This window comes from Episyrphus balteatus, chromosome 3, assembly GCF_945859705.1.
Source record: "Episyrphus balteatus chromosome 3, idEpiBalt1.1, whole genome shotgun sequence".
NCBI lineage: Eukaryota > Metazoa > Arthropoda > Insecta > Diptera > Syrphidae > Episyrphus > Episyrphus balteatus.
This window is the reverse complement of record NC_079136.1, coordinates 66470261-66490646: the sequence shown is the minus strand read 5'-3', so window position 1 is coordinate 66490646 and position 20386 is coordinate 66470261. Positions and strand designations below refer to the sequence as shown.

The following is a 20386-nucleotide window of genomic DNA, read 5'->3' as shown; positions in this document are numbered from 1 at the left end:
TAAAACCCTTTTCCGTGACTGAAATTCATATTATTTACAGAATTATTGATTCGTTTCCTTCATTTTTATATCTGATTTAATAACATTAATTTCCTAAAAGCTACAAATATTCATTATTTATTCCATCGCGTTCCTTTGAAGTATGCAATGGGAATGGGAAACTAAGTGTTGGTTTATTGAGAACCGCACTTAATTATGTGCAATTTTGTGACGGTTAATTTGAGGTTTTGAGTTATCATAGTTGGATATGTAAGCAATAATCTGTTATTACCGTCAGTTCTGGATAAAGTAAAAACTTGGGGTATATTATTTACATAAATTAGTATGAAAATGCTTTGAAAAGTTTTTGTATTAGCATTCATTCAATTTTCGAAAGAAATTCTTTCTTATTTTCTTAACTTTGTTTTTTTTTTTTTTTCTCAAAAAAAAAGACGATTTAATCCGACATAACGGATTTGACTTTTTCGACATAGAAGACGCGAAACCGATTCGACAATAAATTATCATATCATAAAAAAAAAGGATTGAAAGCACGACAACAGCTTTGGACGCCACACAGTTGTAGCCATTCTGAATTCTAGAGGATTTCAAAAGGACTTTGTCAAAATATTTGCACCAGTTTACAGGAAAGTGAAGGAATTTTATATATATCGAACCAATTATAAAGCGCTTCTGAGACATTCTTCTTTATGAAATACAAATTTCGACAGTGTTGTAAAAATATCATTTTAAAAAACATGCACTTGAAATTGACCAAAACAAAAAAAAAATTTATGTCAAATAAAACAAATTTTCATTAATGAAAAAAAAAAATGTATTGCAACTGAAAAATATTTTGCGTTAGTACAAAAAAAAAAGTTATTGCAAATAAAAAAGCGTCTACATTAAAAATAAAATGCACGACTGGGTCGCACGAACTTGCTCTTAGAGTTAAAGTTGCTTAAATTTTTAAGACTTTTTATATAGAAATTTGGAAAAAAAAAATAAAACTCGTTTAAAATTCGTTGGAAAAAATGTTTTAAAATAAAATTGGTATGCCATTTTGTAGAAATCACTAATCAATATCTAAAAACAAAATTTGAAAAAAATTCAATGTCCCGTTTTCGAAAATTTGATTTTTCAAAAAAAAAATTTTCAAAATATTTTTAAAAATCCAAAAACAATTTTTTTGGAAATTTGTTTCTCGGTTTATATTTAAATTGTATAAATGCTTCCTCACAAAAAGTTTCGTTGAAATCGAATATGCAATTTCGGAGATAATCGGCTTTGAAAAAAAAAAAACGGTTCTATGGCAGGTACCGTTAATAATGAATTTCCAAAAAAAATTTGTTAATTGGAAGATAGACCTTAGCTTAAAACTAACATTTGAATTTTTTAAACAAAATCGTTGGAGCCGTTTTTGAGATATTTCAATTTTACTGAAATCGTTATATGACAAGTACCGTTATTTTTGGTCCAAAAAAATTAATTCCAAAACCCCTCTGGAGAGTCGCCAAATAACACTACATACCAAGTTTGACATTAATCGGTCCATCCGTTTAAGCTGTAGATCCTTATACAGACAGACAGACAGACAGACAGACAGACAGACAGACAGACAGACAGACAGACAGACAGACAGACAGACAGACAGACAGACAGACAGACAGACAGACAGACAGACAGACAGACAGACAGACAGACAGACAGACAGACAGACAGACAGACAGACAGACAGACAGACAGACAGACAGACAGACAGACAGACAGACAGACAGACAGACAGACAGACAGACAGACAGACAGACAGACAGACAGACAGACAGACAGACAGACAGACAGACAGACAGACAGACAGACAGACAGACAGACAGACAGACAGACAGACAGACAGACAGACAGACAGACAGACAGACAGACAGACAGACAGACAGACAGACAGACAGACAGACAGACAGACAGACAGACAGACAGACAGACAGACAGACAGACAGACAGACAGACAGACAGACAGACAGACAGACAGACAGACAGACAGACAGACAGACAGACAGACAGACAGACAGACAGACAGACAGACAGACAGACAGACAGACAGACAGACAGACAGACAGACAGACAGACAGACAGACAGACAGACAGACAGACAGACAGACAGACAGACAGACAGACAGACAGACAGACAGACAGACAGACAGACAGACAGACAGACAGACAGACAGACAGACAGACAGACAGACAGACAGACAGACAGACAGACAGACAGACAGACAGACAGACAGACAGACAGACAGACAGACAGACAGACAGACAGACAGACAGACAGACAGACAGACAGACAGACAGACAGACAGACAGACAGACAGACAGACAGACAGACAGACAGACAGACAGACAGACAGACAGACAGACAGACAGACAGACAGACAGACAGACAGACAGACAGACAGACAGACAGACAGACAGACAGACAGACAGACAGACAGACAGACAGACAGACAGACAGACAGACAGACAGACAGACAGACAGACAGACAGACAGACAGACAGACAGACAGACAGACAGACAGACAGACAGACAGACAGACAGACAGACAGACAGACAGACAGACAGACAGACAGACAGACAGACAGACAGACAGACAGACAGACAGACAGACAGACAGACAGACAGACAGACAGACAGACAGACAGACAGACAGACAGACAGACAGACAGACAGACAGACAGACAGACAGACAGACAGACAGACAGACAGACAGACAGACAGACAGACAGACAGACAGACAGACAGACAGACAGACAGACAGACAGACAGACAGACAGACAGACAGACAGACAGACAGACAGACAGACAGACAGACAGACAGACAGACAGACAGACAGACAGACAGACAGACAGACAGACAGACAGACAGACAGACAGACAGACAGACAGACAGACAGACAGACAGACAGACAGACAGACAGACAGACAGACAGACAGACAGACAGACAGACAGACAGACAGACAGACAGACAGACAGACAGACAGACAGACAGACAGACAGACAGACAGACAGACAGACAGACAGACAGACAGACAGACAGACAGACAGACAGACAGACAGACAGACAGACAGACAGACAGACAGACAGACAGACAGACAGACAGACAGACAGACAGACAGACAGACAGACAGACAGACAGACAGACAGACAGACAGACAGACAGACAGACAGACAGACAGACAGACAGACAGACAGACAGACAGACAGACAGACAGACAGACAGACAGACAGACAGACAGACAGACAGACAGACAGACAGACAGACAGACAGACAGACAGACAGACAGACAGACAGACAGACAGACAGACAGACAGACAGACAGACAGACAGACAGACAGACAGACAGACAGACAGACAGACAGACAGACAGACAGACAGACAGACAGACAGACAGACAGACAGACAGACAGACAGACAGACAGACAGACAGACAGACAGACAGACAGACAGACAGACAGACAGACAGACAGACAGACAGACAGACAGACAGACAGACAGACAGACAGACAGACAGACAGACAGACAGACAGACAGACAGACAGACAGACAGACAGACAGACAGACAGACAGACAGACAGACAGACAGACAGACAGACAGACAGACAGACAGACAGACAGACAGACAGACAGACAGACAGACAGACAGACAGACAGACAGACAGACAGACAGACAGACAGACAGACAGACAGACAGACAGACAGACAGACAGACAGACAGACAGACAGACAGACAGACAGACAGACAGACAGACAGACAGACAGACAGACAGACAGACAGACAGACAGACAGACAGACAGACAGACAGACAGACAGACAGACAGACAGACAGACAGACAGACAGACAGACAGACAGACAGACAGACAGACAGACAGACAGACAGACAGACAGACAGACAGACAGACAGACAGACAGACAGACAGACAGACAGACAGACAGACAGACAGACAGACAGACAGACAGACAGACAGACAGACAGACAGACAGACAGACAGACAGACAGACAGACAGACAGACAGACAGACAGACAGACAGACAGACAGACAGACAGACAGACAGACAGACAGACAGACAGACAGACAGACAGACAGACAGACAGACAGACAGACAGACAGACAGACAGACAGACAGACAGACAGACAGACAGACAGACAGACAGACAGACAGACAGACAGACAGACAGACAGACAGACAGACAGACAGACAGACAGACAGACAGACAGACAGACAGACAGACAGACAGACAGACAGACAGACAGACAGACAGACAGACAGACAGACAGACAGACAGACAGACAGACAGACAGACAGACAGACAGACAGACAGACAGACAGACAGACAGACAGACAGACAGACAGACAGACAGACAGACAGACAGACAGACAGACAGACAGACAGACAGACAGACAGACAGACAGACAGACAGACAGACAGACAGACAGACAGACAGACAGACAGACAGACAGACAGACAGACAGACAGACAGACAGACAGACAGACAGACAGACAGACAGACAGACAGACAGACAGACAGACAGACAGACAGACAGACAGACAGACAGACAGACAGACAGACAGACAGACAGACAGACAGACAGACAGACAGACAGACAGACAGACAGACAGACAGACAGACAGACAGACAGACAGACAGACAGACAGACAGACAGACAGACAGACAGACAGACAGACAGACAGACAGACAGACAGACAGAGAGACAGACAGACAGACAGACAGACAGACAGACAGACAGACAGACAGACAGACAGACAGACAGACAGACAGACAGACAGACAGACAGACAGACAGACAGACAGACAGACAGACAGACAGACAGACAGACAGACAGACAGACAGACAGACAGACAGACAGACAGACAGACAGACAGACAGACAGACAGACAGACAGACAGACAGACAGACAGACAGACAGACAGACAGACAGACAGACAGACAGACAGACAGACAGACAGACAGACAGACAGACAGACAGACAGACAGACAGACAGACAGACAGACAGACAGACAGACAGACAGACAGACAGACAGACAGACAGACAGACAGACAGACAGACAGACAGACAGACAGACAGACAGACAGACAGACAGACAGACAGACAGACAGACAGACAGACAGACAGACAGACAGACAGACAGACAGACAGACAGACAGACAGACAGACAGACAGACAGACAGACAGACAGACAGACAGACAGACAGACAGACAGACAGACAGACAGACAGACAGACAGACAGACAGACAGACAGACAGACAGACAGACAGACAGACAGACAGACAGACAGACAGACAGACAGACAGACAGACAGACAGACAGACAGACAGACAGACAGACAGACAGACAGACAGACAGACAGACAGACAGACAGACAGACAGACAGACAGACAGACAGACAGACAGACAGACAGACAGACAGACAGACAGACAGACAGACAGACAGACAGACAGACAGACAGACAGACAGACAGACAGACAGACAGACAGACAGACAGACAGACAGCCAGACAGACAGACAGACAGACAGACAGACAGACAGACAGACAGACAGACAGACAGACAGACAGACAGACAGACAGACAGACAGACAGACAGACAGACAGACAGACAGACAGACAGACAGACAGACAGACAGACAGACAGACAGACAGACAGACAGACAGACAGACAGACAGACAGACAGACAGACAGACAGACAGACAGACAGACAGACAGACAGACAGACAGACAGACAGACAGACAGACAGACAGACAGACAGACAGACAGACAGACAGACAGACAGACAGACAGACAGACAGACAGACAGACAGACAGACAGACAGACAGACAGACAGACAGACAGACAGACAGACAGACAGACAGACAGACAGACAGACAGACAGACAGACAGACAGACAGACAGACAGACAGACAGACAGACAGACAGACAGACAGACAGACGGACTTCCGGGACCCACTTTTTTGGCATTCTCTACCATCGTAATGTCATGGAAAAATGTTATCTCAACTTTTTTTTTTTGTACGAATGCATAACTTGATAATTATAGTACCTTTATCGCAAGTAAAAAAATTAAATGCAAAATGTGCATTAAATATTTTTTTTGAATACTCGTCGAATTTCTTACAATTTTCAATATTTGATGTTATATCTTCAATATTATAGATGAAATGCCTATTGTATGGTCAAATAGACAAAATTGTAAGGAATTCGACGAGTATTAAAAAAAAAAATATTTTGTCCATACATTGCATTAAATTTTTTTTTTCAATGCAGAACTTTTTTATATACACAATACAAAACAATTTTTTTTTAATGCAAAAAAATTTCTTTTCAATGCAAAAATTTTTCAGGTGCAAATTTTTGCATTTTAAATGCAAAATATTTTTAGTTGCAATAAATATTTTTTTTAAATAAAATAATTTTTTACAACCCTCTGGACACATGACGAAAAGACCTACGATAAATTTTTGTAAAAGAAAAAAAAAATTTCTAGCATCATAAAAATAAAAAGCCCAAAAACAAATTGGTGGAAATGGGGTCGGTGGGCGAAAAAGGGGGTGGGTGTACAAAATATTGTTTTTTTTTTACAATTTCTGTCAAAAACGGACCTCCTATCGAAAACTAGAGAAAACTATACAAAAGTTGTAGTTAGGAAAAGATCTACAATCATTTTTTTGTATAACCTCAAAAATTATAATGAGAAAAGTGCAAAAATACAATTTTTTGGGTTTAATTTTTATCTGTTACAAAAATAGTTGGATTTTTACAGAACTTGATTAAAACTTATTTACATTATTTTAATTTTTTTTTTCAGAAAAATATTTTTTTTTTTGTATTTTCGACGAATTTAATTTAAAAAATAGTCAATTTTTCAATCAGAAAATTTATCGAAAAAGGTTTAGGTATTTACTTTTGACAAAAATTGTGAAAAATAAAAACTCAGCTGAAATTCTTGAATAATTTTTAGCTTTGCTTAATGAGGCGCTCAGCGCCAAAACGGCCTAACCCCAAAAATTTCGTTTTGAGAAAAACGAGTTCAAAGAAAATTATATTTTCAGGGTTTCTTTTTTGATGGCTTGTAAAAGTTATAAAAAAATATTATTTAATTCTTAGTTTGTAATTTTTTTTTAGTTAGGAGTGTTGGCTATACTTTTGGGCTAAGGTCTGATATTTTTTTATTCCGAAACCACATTTGTTATAAATGATTCAGGCAATTTTGTCGCCGAAGCCAAAATGGCGTCCACTAGAGTGACAAAAGTTTTTGGCTCTAATTTTAACTCTATTTAATATAATTTAATGGGAATGTATTTTTATATTATAAATTGTTTTATTGCGGTTCGATCTGTGTACTCAGTTTGATGTTTTTTGAAAATGTGGGCTAGGCCGTTTTAGTTCTGAGCGCTTTAATTTTGAAAAGGATTTTGTGTGGTAGTTAAAATTAATGTGGATCTGCTAAGATTAAATGGATTACCTAAGAAAAAGAGATTTTTCAAAAATATCAATTTAATTTGAGAAATTATTTTTTTTTTTAAAATGGATTAGTGATTTTTTAATTTTTTTTTTATAAATGGAGTAATTTTCTAAAAGCTAGGATGGCACTCCAAGTTTTTTTTTTTTTGAAAAATTTTGGAAAATTTTGTATGCGCTTTTTTAGAAAATTTTGTATGCACATTTTTAGAAATCTATGTTCTAAATTATTAAAATTAAAAAAAAAAAACAAGTAGAAGTATATTGGAAAAAGAAAAGCGTTGAAACAGAAATTTTACAAAATTTGAATTTACTATGAAATTGGTCATCTGAACTAAGGAGCGTACCGCGTACGTCACTTCAAACGATCTATTATCTTTAGATCTTAAGTTAACTTTATCTAATAAGGGTACACACACCATGATCCTTTTACAAAATTAACAATATTGGTAGCGATGACCTTTTATAAGGAACGTTTTGATAACCACTGTTTTGGATCGTTTAGGATGAGCTGCAGGAATACCTACGTTGATTCGCTGCCACGGAAACCCTCAGGAAACAGTGAGTTGATCATTGGTCATAAAATACTTGTTCATGAATGTTAAAAATTGATCCGTCACAAGATTTTCTATTGTTGTTTCTATTTGTTTTATTTGGGTGTAACAATTCAAATTGGAGTAAAAATTTTGATATCTCCTATGGAAAAGAGAAAAAGTGCCTTATCAGTTCATGAAGAATTGATTAGATTTTTTTTAATTTTTCATAATTCCTTAAAAAATCTGTTTTTTTTTTTATTTTCGATTTTTTGAATGTCATCTTTTAAATAGATGTTTTGAAAACAACGGTCAAGAAGTACCTAATTATAAAATGGTTGTTTAGGATCGATTAGAAATAAATAAATAAAACGCAATAACTAAATGTTTTCCTTAGAAATCTTATAGTTTGAAAATTGAAGAGTATTAATTAACTCTATCAATCCTTTTCGATTTTCAACTTAAGATAATTTTATTTGAACAAAAGTAGTGGCTTAAAGGATTGCCTATATTAAACAGCTTACAACAGCTTAATTCTCAGCTCCAGCATTTCTATTGAATTTCATGAGGGCATTATATTTAGTCCAGTTTATCTGAATAGAATTGTTGGTTAATAGGCAGAGTGGTTTCTTTTTCTTCTTCAGATAGACTTAATCTAAAAAGAAGTTAAGAGTTCTCCAAGTATTTTGCCATTACTGTAATTGTAAGAATACAAGTTTGTTTAAAGAATAAATTAAAAAAAAAAATCCTTTTACATCCAACAGTCTCTTCTCCGGGATACAACTCCCTCTAAACAATGGTCGTTAATCAGTTCACTCGTGTGCAAAGTGCAAAGAACCTAGAAGTTATTTAAAAATTATTGAATTTTCCGATATTATAAAGTTTTTTAATCTTTGTTTAAAAGTACTCATCCATCCGGCATAAGCAACAGTTGTATAGAAGCTATATTATTAAAATTATTGTATAAGAAGAGAAATACATAAATCATATTATTTGCCATCCATCCGTATCTATAAAATGATATAACTCATTACAAAGTTAATCAGAAAACATTTCCGTTAAAAAAAACCATATTTATTTTAATCCGCAAAAATATTAATGAAGTTCCTATTTGAGTTCTGTGGCTAAAAGCTTTATTAGACCACAATAACCATTATAATCAAAACATTTGTAATGTTGTGTTGTTAATTTCCCAGTAGAAGCCAAAGTTCTATAGCTTCACTCATACTTACATAGATTTTATGTATAACAAAAATATAGACAAAATCCATAAAAGTTACATGTTGTATATGGGCTCTTATTTATTTATGTATATCTATGCTTTGGTGTAATAAATAATAAAAGTGTGTTACCAATAAATGACAAATGTGTGTTTGCTTTTATACTGTGTTAGGAAGAATACCAAGCAAATGGATCAGTGAGTTGTTTGTAATTTGATAAATGTTACGTGTTAATTTCACTACTACCCCCGCAATATGGATGGTTTATTTGTTGTTGTAACAGAGTAACACAGTAAACACGCTACTTTAACCCCAAAAAAAGAAAACATCTATTTATTGAAATCACAACCACACAAAGAAAAAGATATAAAAACAAGTAAAAATGGATGATTCAGAATCGGATACGGATCCGTCGGATACTGATGATGTAAGTTCGATTTAATAAATACTCTTTAATGTTTTTTGCTGAGATTTAAATTGATTTTGTTTTTGGTAATTTAATTGTAGAGGCATCTTGAAGACTTTTAAGGACAATAATAAAATTATATAATTTATAAAAATTTGTATGAAAAAAGGTTATCATCAGATCATAATATTATATCCTTAGTTATTAATTGAGGTTAAATTGAAAAAGGTAAATCATTGAATGAATATCATATATATGCCATATTAAAACTTCAACCTTGATAATTTTAGGAATTAAATTAGAGTTTGATATGTGTATTAAAAATAAGGGTTGCTACCATCTGAATCTAACCACAAAACAAAATCAAGGTATTTTCTCTAACCTACCAACGTTTGAAGTTTAGAATTCTAAGAATACCTATATAAAAGTTTTGAATTCCTCAAAGGACGAGCGGTGAAAAAAACACCTACACCAATAAAAAACAAAACACAAATTAAATATATAGGTAATACCCCAATCCGTATTTACAACATACTTTTTTGCAAAATAATAAGAATGAAATAAATAATCAAAAAATGTATGAAATAATTCTTCAAAATGATATGAAAGGAGCAACAAGTTCTTGAGTTCAAAGAGTTAAAAATTCGTTGGTTGCCAGGTGAGCACCATTGTTAATAATATCTTAACCTAACCTATGTAGGTGTAACAAATTTCAAAATATGTACTTAAAATAAGTCTTATAAATCTTTTTTAAATTTTATCTGGTTATTATATTTGGTTTTGAAACTTAAAAAAAAAACTAACAGACTTTTTGGCCTGTTATAATTCAGTTATAATTCAGTAGACCACCAATAAAAATATTAGAGAACTATTAAACTTTCTCGACTTCATGTAAGGTGTGTATCACTGATGAAATTTCTGTAATTCAAATTTTTGACCATTTATGGGATCTAAATCACTCAATCTAAAGAATTCTATTTGATCGGAAAAAAATCTTCTTCCTGTAAAAAAATAACAGTCAAAATGAACTTAAACTATTTTAATTCTTGATTTTAAATGTAAATTGAAATTTTCGTGGCAAATTCTATCACTTTATCGACTCTGGTTGTGATCGATTTATTTTATGCTTAAAAATGTGCTGCCACATATTTTATCGTTAGATCATCATCATCATCATCATCATCTTTTCTTCAAAGTGTCGAATCCAATGAATAGGTAATGTTGAAAATTTCCAACAACATATTAATAAAATTGGAACGTTTTGAAAATTAAATCCGGGGGTGGAGTCTTCTAACCCTATATTCGTTGGGTAATCATTACAATCAACACTTTTAAATTGTCGTTTTTTATTACCACTATCGAATTTCACCTAAGTCGATTCCACCCAAGGAATAGAATGTATTGTTAAGGTTTTTTTAATGAACAAAAGTACTCATACACCCCAGTGAACCACAAAAAAAAGGGAATCTCAACTGTACGTGTCACTATAAGGAAAACTTCTTAATGTTAATGTTTTATGTTAAATAAAAAAAAAATATGTTGTCAGAAACTTTTTTGTTGACCAAATGGACTTATCATGTTTTGAAAATAAATGATTCAATTTATTAACACTATCTTAAAATAATAAAAAAAATATAAAAATATTTAAAAAAAAATCGCAAACTCTTTTCAAAAATTCACTATGCAGATAATTTCAAAACTACCGCAAAAAAAAAAATTGAAAATAACTTTTCAATAATTTTGATATTTTCTTGTATTTTTTAAACATTTTTGCATATAAATTCTAAATCAAAATTGTAGAAGATAATATGTTTAGAATCAATCTCATTGCCTATTCTTAAGGTATTCGGTTTAAAAAATAATCATGTTTTTTTTTTTTTTAATTTCATTGTCAGCCAATACGGATTTCTTGCAGGAGAGGTAACAAATTCATAGTGACATTAAAGCAACAACAAATATGCTAGTCGGCATGTATCGTCAACGTTTCCAAGAAATGCATGAATATTGAAATTTTTCAATTGACTATGGAACACGGGAGCGTTTTTTTTTCAAAACTCAACAAGTGCTTTTTTCAAATTTTTCAGGAGAAGGTTTTTTCTTTCCCATTTGAATGCAAAGCCGAATTTTCAAAAAGTAGAAATGAGGAGTTGTTCTTTCTTGAATAGCTAATCGACAGGCTTAATTGCTATTTCAATATTTGGAAAGATTCGTCCGTATTTTGAACACGAAAACACCGCTTTTAATAAAAATCAGTTTCATAAAAGTCCTTGGCATCATCCGGAATAGTAAAAAATTTCATTAGCTTCTGTACGTCAGCCATCTTTTTTTCCGAAACTTTGTTTTCTGTGGCAACTTTTTTATATTGGTAGTTTTTGGACACGCTGTAAAACTGGCTTTTTAGAGGTGCAACCGTTACAGGAGATCCGCTGAAGGTGTCACTGACAGATAATGCTACTTTATTTCCCGTCTTTCGTAGTATATCACTCTCGCTGATAACTTATTTTAAAGAAAACTTTGACTTTATAAGTTTTTTTTTAATCCTGCTTGTAGTCGCACACGGTCCAGTCTTTTCCGATTTTTCTTACGATTCCATGATTTTGAAGAACGTTGCAATATTCTCCAGGAGAAATGAAACTTCTTTATTGGAAAATAGTGGGATATATTTTTGAACATTTTTCTTTTTTCCTAAAAAAGAGCATAGCCATTTTGTTGAGTTTTGCAAAAACCTAGAATAATTTTGTTGAGTTTTGAAAAAACAATCGATTTTAAATATTTTTTTAAATTAAAACTGTTCACTTCGATACCAATAACTCCAAACGATACCAAACGCTCCTCTATTGTTGGCCCTAAAACCTGATCATCATTCTCCGATACAAAATTATTTGGTTCAGGCTAGCTTACTTTTTGCTTTCTATCCAAAAAATGCAATGGAAAAGTGGGATTTCAAGAGTACACAGAGAAAAATATGACCACCTACACTAAGGGAAAAAATAAATTGAAGTTGAAACATCGTTGTTTCAAAGATGAACTACTTTGATTTATGTGACTTTAAGATACGAAACCATCAAAAATTAAAGTTTTTTCCACGTTGATTTTAAAATGTTCATCTTCAACGCAAAATCATTCCGAATAATAGTTAAATCAATGTGGTTTTCATTGATTTTACGTAGTTTTATGGTGGCTTTTCCCTCAGTGAATAAACTAACAGATTACCTTATTGTTTTAATGCCCATATGTTTTATAAGAAAATCTTATTAAAAGCAACGATTAATAAGGTTTATCTATAAGGATTTCTTATAATTGTTATAGAGAAAATCTTATTGAAATTTGAGTGAAAAATTCATTTTTTTGCAACTTGGTACTAGAACAAAAATCGCTATCAATATTTTCATAGCAGGTCGGTTCAGGTGGTAAGGTGTGCGACTAATGATTTGAAGTCTTCAGTTCGATTCCCGGCCTGGTCGTGTTTTTCTTTTCTTTTCAAAACTCTACAAGTGCAGATTTTAAAACAATAAAGAAAACCCAATTATTTTAAGGGGAGAAATCCCTCATTTATAGAAATTTGGAAAAGTATATGATATTATTGACATTATGAAGTATTGAAACAATTTTTTTTGGAGTAAAATAAAAACAAAATGGCGGCTCTACAGCTCTTTAAAGTTGGCGTCTACAGTTTGCGCCGTGCAATACCCAAGTCCAGAAAATTATTTATAATCGAAAAAGAAAAATATATTTATAGGCATTGCATGAACCTAAATTTAGTAAAAAAAAGTGTAAAATAAAAATTAGAGACAAAAAAAAAAACGAAAAAACACAATATTTTTTTATACAAAAATTGTAAAAAAAAAAATATTTATTGTAAAAATTATATTATAATTTTAGGTTCAAGCAATGGCCAATAAGTTAACGAGTAATTTGCATTTTATTTTAAGTTGATAGCTTCATTAATTAGTTTTTGAGTTACGTTGCATGGCGCGGAAAAAACGCGTTATGAGAAAAATGCGTTTTAGGTTTTCGTTTTCGTACTGTGGTAGGCTCGGAAGAGCGTAGGTTTCGGGACTATCTAGGCACTTTTGAGGCTTCATTTAAGGCTAAAACCAATGAAAATAGTTTTTTCGGTTGATAAATGAATTTATCACGCAAAATTAAAAAATTTAGCAAAAATAAAAAATTCCAGAGGGATTTCCCCTCTTAATATGGTTTCCTTCTTGGATGAACACCATAGAGAAATCTTATTGTTTTTGTTTTTTTTTTATGTGGTCTATTTTTCTCTGTGTACAATGAGTGCATATTGTGGGTTTCATCTAAACTTTCATAAATTTTAATTTTCAGGGATAGAAGATCTATTGTAGATCCAACTGCAAAAAGATTTTCATTTACTCATTTCATAAAGGATTCTAAAAAATTCGACACAAAGTTGTTCAAGATCGTGCCTAAAAAAAGAAAAACTTCATACCTACATATTATTCATACATAACTTAATGAATCCAAAAATGTGAATTTTACTTTTTCGCTTCATATAGGCTTCGATATAAATTATTTTGAAGCAGCCCGTATTAGTTATTCACTCAAACTACTCACGCTAACATTGATACATAAATGAAATTTTTCGTCACCGTGTGATTTGTTAGAAGTGCCTTGGTGTGGGGAGCACTCCTTCGTTGCGAGGTAATCAGTAGTGATTGCCTACTCCACTTTTGACCTTTCCACCGTAGCAGGTGGTCCTTATTGCGGGAAGGAGTTCCGTCATCATCGTCGTAGTCGTAGTATTCGTCGTAGGCTCCTTCCCAAAATCAAGGCTTACCCCATAGTGGGTTTATGAACATAATATTTCTTTAAAATTAGCGTTGACGAAATTATAATAAATCTCTTCTTCTTATGTATGTATTTAACCTTGTTAGCTTAGATTTTGTTTGTGTTTTTTTTTTTACAAAAAAAGAAAAAAAAAAAATTACCGGAAAGTATAATGACAAACTTACTCCTCATGTGGAATTCCATATCATATTTTTATTATTTGAAAGGTTATATTTTCCTTTTTCTAAAGGTTAGGGCAATGTATACGAGTATATCTCTATGTCAAGATATATAAATGATGTCATGAAAATACAGCTGATATTGAACATTCATGTGAGCGAGGGTGGTTACATTTAATTTGTTTTTTTTTCTTCCTTCTTCATTATTGAAGAATTCTTTCGAAAAGAAATAAATAAAAATTCTTCAGAACCGTGGGGGTTTTTTTGTAATTTTATTTTTCCTCAAAAGAAAATAAAAACATGACGTGATTACTTTTTTTTTTTTTGTTGTGTCTTCATTGAAAAATTGAAAAAACTTTATATTTATTCAAGTTGGCAAGGATTTTTTTTTCCAGAAAAAAAAAAAAATAAAGGAAATTAAATTGTAAATAAATATATTTTCAAACAAAATTAATAGGAATATCCTTATCGATGTTAACTATTTTTCAGAGCAGGAAGAAAACTTCCGAATGTAATAAAAAAATAACCAATTTAAAAATAAGAGCATCAAACTTTTAAATCTTATACAACTTATGTATCTTCAATTTCTAATAAAAACGTTTTTTTTTTGATTTTTTTGTTTTTTTATAGGAAACTAAAGCCGGCACCCTGAATTTCTCGTCGTTCAAGACCAGCTTTACTTCCAATGTTAATTTCCTGAAACGACGGTAAGTACTATATACCAATATCTACCAAAGCATTCACAATCCACATAATAGATTCAGCTCGGGTGATCTATCATCCGAGTGTGATGATGTTGATCCAAATGAATTGCCACCGGCCGCTAGGCCACAGCAAGATCAAGCACCGCCATTGCAACAGCAGCCAAAGCCACAAAATGCTGGGCCACCCAATATGCCACCACCACCGGCTCCATCTGGACCACCACCAGTTGGACCAAGTGGGCCAGTACCACCACAACCTACTACCGCAGCACCAGAATTGGCATTGAGTTTTGGCAAGGGTCCGGGTCCACGAGGTGTAAGTGCTCCAACAAGTCCAGCTAAGTCGAGAGAAAGCCTTTTACAGAGGGTTCAAAGTTTAACTGGGGCAGCTCGTGATCAAGGGGCTTCAATTATTGGTAAATACTAATAGATCTTTGTAAGCTTAAAAACCTTAACAATTTTTTTTTATTTTGAAAAATTCAGGAGCAGCTGTTCAGAGTGCCACAAGGCCAACATTCAACAAAGATAAATATTTTACTTTACTTGTGTTGGATGATCAAAACACTGATTGGTCGAAATACTTTAGGGGAAAACGTTTGCATGGTGATTTTGATATTCGAGTTGAACAAGCTGAATTTAGAGTATGTTCATGACTTTTATTAAAAATTCAAACTGAACTTAATTTTAAATTATTTTAAGGAAATATCGATAACTGCAAATGCTGAAAATGGACCTGTTGTATCAATGGCGGTATATCGTGGAGGAACTAGGGTAAGGATATTTATTTAATAATTCAAATTTTTTGCACCAGTTTTTGCATGTTTTTTAATTTTTTTATTTTTGAGTTCACTTAAATATCTTAAATTTATAAAAAATCACAAGGTTTAAGTATTTCAAGAAAGTTTAAATGAACAACTTTGTTTTAGTTGTTGACAATAACAAAAAAACAATTTTTTTTGACAATAACTTTATATTCGGTTGGTAGAAAATTACCAATTTTTTTTTTGTATATGATTTACTGAACTTTTAAAAAGGTTTCCAGTTTCGTTGGCATACTGGAACATTGTAGGTCAGTAAAAAATGGAATGATGATGAACGAGGGTAATTCCAATGTTAAGGACTTCAGGTAATAAACTTGAGTATTGCAATTATGAAGTCATGGACAATATGGACATGTTAGCATCTGTTTTTATGCTGCTATCTCGTGCAATTTTTTTTTTTTTTTACTTTTTCAGATAGGTAGTAATCAATCAATTATAATCCGATTTTCTACGTTCTTCTTAACTATTTTTTTTTTTCAAAGTTAGTTTTTTGTGTGATCCATTATATTTTAAACATTAACTCTGACGGAACTAATGTTGCTGTAGGGAAGAGTGCTTATAAGTTTAAAGTTTACTTTATATGCACCAGATAGATAAATATGTCTAATGGATTTACTTTTTCATATTTTGTAAAATACTTTTAAGGAGCATTTATGTATGCTAATTTTTTCCTTTCAATCTTTTTGATTTATTGTTTTTATTAAATTTGTCAATTTTGAAGCGATCACTGTTTTCACATATAGGCACAAACACTGTTCTCCATCGAGTTTATAATAAAGGCTTTAGGAGTTCATAGTACTTAATCAAGTAGAGATTTTTCTCTATGGTACCCTGGAAGAGATTTTTTACCTGTAATCATAGATAGAATAGACTTATTAGCGAGCTTTTAACCATTTTCTTGAGAAATTTCTTCAAAAATCAAATGTTTATCAAAATATTAATTAGATTTCTATTTTTCTTTTTTTTTTTTTTTTCTTGACAATATCTTCAAATCACGATATCGAACTCAACGTGACCACTTGATTTTCATTATGAAATTCGATGGTGCAAATAAATAAATTTTTGTATTTCAATCACACACTAAAAAACTAAATTTTATAAGAACTACGACATAATTTTTAACCGTGCATTAAACTACACTGAGAAAAAAAACAAATAAATTAATGTTTAATTTAAACTTGAAAACATTTGGAATGAAGTCGATTCGAGTTTAATTTAAATAGAGATCTATTAAGTCATAGTCGAAATAATCTTATCGTGTTCCTATTTGATTAAACTCCATTTCTACAATATTTGATATTATTGTGTTTGTATTTCCATATTTATAATTCGAGTTTATTTCAAATAGAAACATTTAATTTTTTTTTTCAAATATTAACATGGTGCCGCATAAATTAAATAGGTTTTAGAATTGTGCCGTCAATTGTGTAGATATCGGAAAAATTTAAAAAGGTATTGAAAGATGGAAAACCCTTCTTATAGAAACCGTTACTAAATATGTTCAAACAATTTCCCTTATATAAAAGAATAAGGTCTGAAGAACTAAAAAAAACGTTTTTTTTGCATTTTCCAACGGTAATATTTCAAAAACGGGAGCCGATTACTTTTTTTTGACTTCGGATTCAAGTTCACCGAAAACCTTCAGAAAAGTATATTTTTGTTTCGGCAGCAAAACTCTTGTAAGCCAGGGTTCGAACTACGGCATACGTTCTCTAAAAATTAATTAAAATCAAAAGCAACCATTTTTTGATTTTAAAAATTTTTTTACTTTTTTTTCCCATTTATTTTGATCTTCAATTTGTCAAAAAAATGAAAAAAAAAAACTTATTAAAATGAAGTTTGACGGCGAAAATGTACTAAGCAACAAAAACTTCTTATGAGGTTAAAATTTCGTTTTTTCAATGGTGTCCCGTCTTGTATTCTGAAATTCCCTTTCAAAATCAGTTTTTTCCAATAAAATGCAGGAATAAATAACTACATAAATGAGACGTTTCTTTCGTTTCCTGAAAAAGTTTTGAAATACCGCACGTACAATATGATAGTTACAATTACGATTAAGGGTTCATTTTGTAGACAAATTTAAAGTACTATTATAATTCATTCCTTTTATGTTAAGGACATACACCCGAACACATTCTAAGAAAAAAAAAATTTTCCCGCGAAATTACTAATTTTACTGGGCTAGTATGATTTATTAAAAAAATACTTTTAGTTGATAAAATGAGTTCAAACTAGAATTTTTTTTTATAAGGTTTTCATTGAATTCGATTTTGAGAAGACAAGGAATGGACTTCTGAATTTCATTTTTTTATTAGTTTGCATAGTGTTATTAAGTTTTCAAATATTTTTTCGACTATTTTTAGTATTCAAATATACTATATTTAGTATTCAAGTATACTAAATTTAAAATGAGAAATAAATCTCTATGATGATTTTAATAAAACCCTTGTTTGAAAAAAATAAAATGCACGACTGGGGCCGCACGTACTTGCTCTTGCAGTTCAAAGCACTTTTATGTTAGCTTACTTGTAGGTTATTAGAGCTGCCTCTATATACATTTTTAAGAAATTTGGTTGATGTAGGGGAAGAGCCGGCATGGAGGCCAAATGTTAGTTAAATAAAATTTTTTTTTATTTGACTTGACTTTTTTGAGAAAAACTAAAAACGCAGTTTTACTGCAATTACTTTGAATATTACGTATGCAAAATTTTATCAAAATCCTTAGAGCCATTTTTGAGAAAATTGCAATAACTCCAAAATAATGTACGGGAAGAGCCGACATCCGCGATTTAAAAAATATAAAGACCATATTTCCACTATCCGTATTTTTTGAGAAAAACTAAAAACGCAGTTATGTTAGAACTATATACAGCATTACGTGTGCTAAATTTAATCGAAATCGTTAGAGCCGTTTTCGATAAAATTGCAATAACTCGAAAATTTTGTATGGGAGGTATACGTTCTAAGTGAGATATTAAAAAACAAAAAAAAACCAACCTTGGAAAATACGAAAAAAACATCCATACCAAATTTCAAGAAAATCCGTCCACTCGTTTAGGCTGTAGCTACTTGTACAGATGGACGCACGGACGCACCGACGCACCGACGCACAGACCGACGGACGTCATGACGAAACCCACTTTTTTGGGCTTCTCCATCATCGTAATGTTAGTTTTGATTAAAACCTCGAATTTTTTTTTTTACACGAAACCAATACTTGCCCTATTGAGCAAGTAAAAATATTAAAATCGTTTCCTTTTTCTACAAACAAGGACGATCCAACAGTTGCTTTGGTAAGTTCCTTGTATTGCAGTGTAGGGCTTACAATATACTCAAAAACCCCCATGTAAGCGTTGTTCCGACTGTAATTATTAATAACATTCTCCAGGTAGTGCAATCCCCAAAGAGAACATTGTATATAAAAATAACAATCGCTATAAACTCTTAATAAATTGTAGTTTATTTAACAAATATTACATAAAACAAAAGTAAATTATAAATATAAATATAATATTTATTAACCAAATATAGAAATAAAAAACTCCAAATATTTCATAATCATTTAGAAAAAAACAATTGATTTTTTTTTTTTTTTTTTTTGATAAAAATTGTATAAAATAACTTATAAACCTAATAGCAAATAATGTTTTTATTTTTTTTTGTTTAAATTATTATAATTTTTTGTTTTATATAAATCACAACATTCTATACTGTGGGTGTGTAGATTAATTTTATTTTTTTAATAAATGTACATTTTTTAAATTGTAATTTTAATTAATTTTTTTTTTAATTTTTTTTTTGTTTTTTTCTAACAACCATAAAAGGTTGCTCGTTCATTTCGACCTGATTTTGTACTAATTCGACAACCACCGCGTGATGGATCTAGTGACTATCGTTCAACTATACTTGGATTAAAATATGGAGGTGTTCCTAGTATCAACTCTTTACATTCGTGCTATCAATTTCAAGTAAGATTTTTCAAAATATTGTTTTTTTTTTTATGTAAATGTTAATTTTTTAAATATTTTTAATTTTTTTTTCAAAAAGGATAAACCATGGGTTTTCGCTCATCTATTACAATTGCAAAGACGTTTGGGAAAAGATATGTTCCCACTTATTGAACAAACATTCTTTCCCAATCCTCGAGATTTGGTAAGTCACAATTATTTATATATTTTTTTTTTGTTATAAATGTGTCATTAAATTTCTA

The 20386-nt window shown here is 33.3% G+C and overlaps 1 protein-coding gene across 1 annotated transcript in view; it reads left to right on the top strand.

The window, feature by feature from the left end:
- LOC129916922 (synapsin) overlaps positions 1-20386 on the top strand; it is a 104323-nt gene that overhangs the window by 33047 nt on the left and 50890 nt on the right. Inside the window, exons 3-9 of the mRNA XM_055997134.1 lie at positions 9446-9699; positions 15282-15358; positions 15410-15771; positions 15839-15996; positions 16055-16126; positions 20001-20144; positions 20224-20328. Coding sequence (XP_055853109.1) covers positions 9655-9699; positions 15282-15358; positions 15410-15771; positions 15839-15996; positions 16055-16126; positions 20001-20144; positions 20224-20328 — 963 coding nt within the window. The 5' untranslated portion in view covers positions 9446-9654. The remainder of the gene's footprint in view (positions 1-9445; positions 9700-15281; positions 15359-15409; positions 15772-15838; positions 15997-16054; positions 16127-20000; positions 20145-20223; positions 20329-20386) is intronic.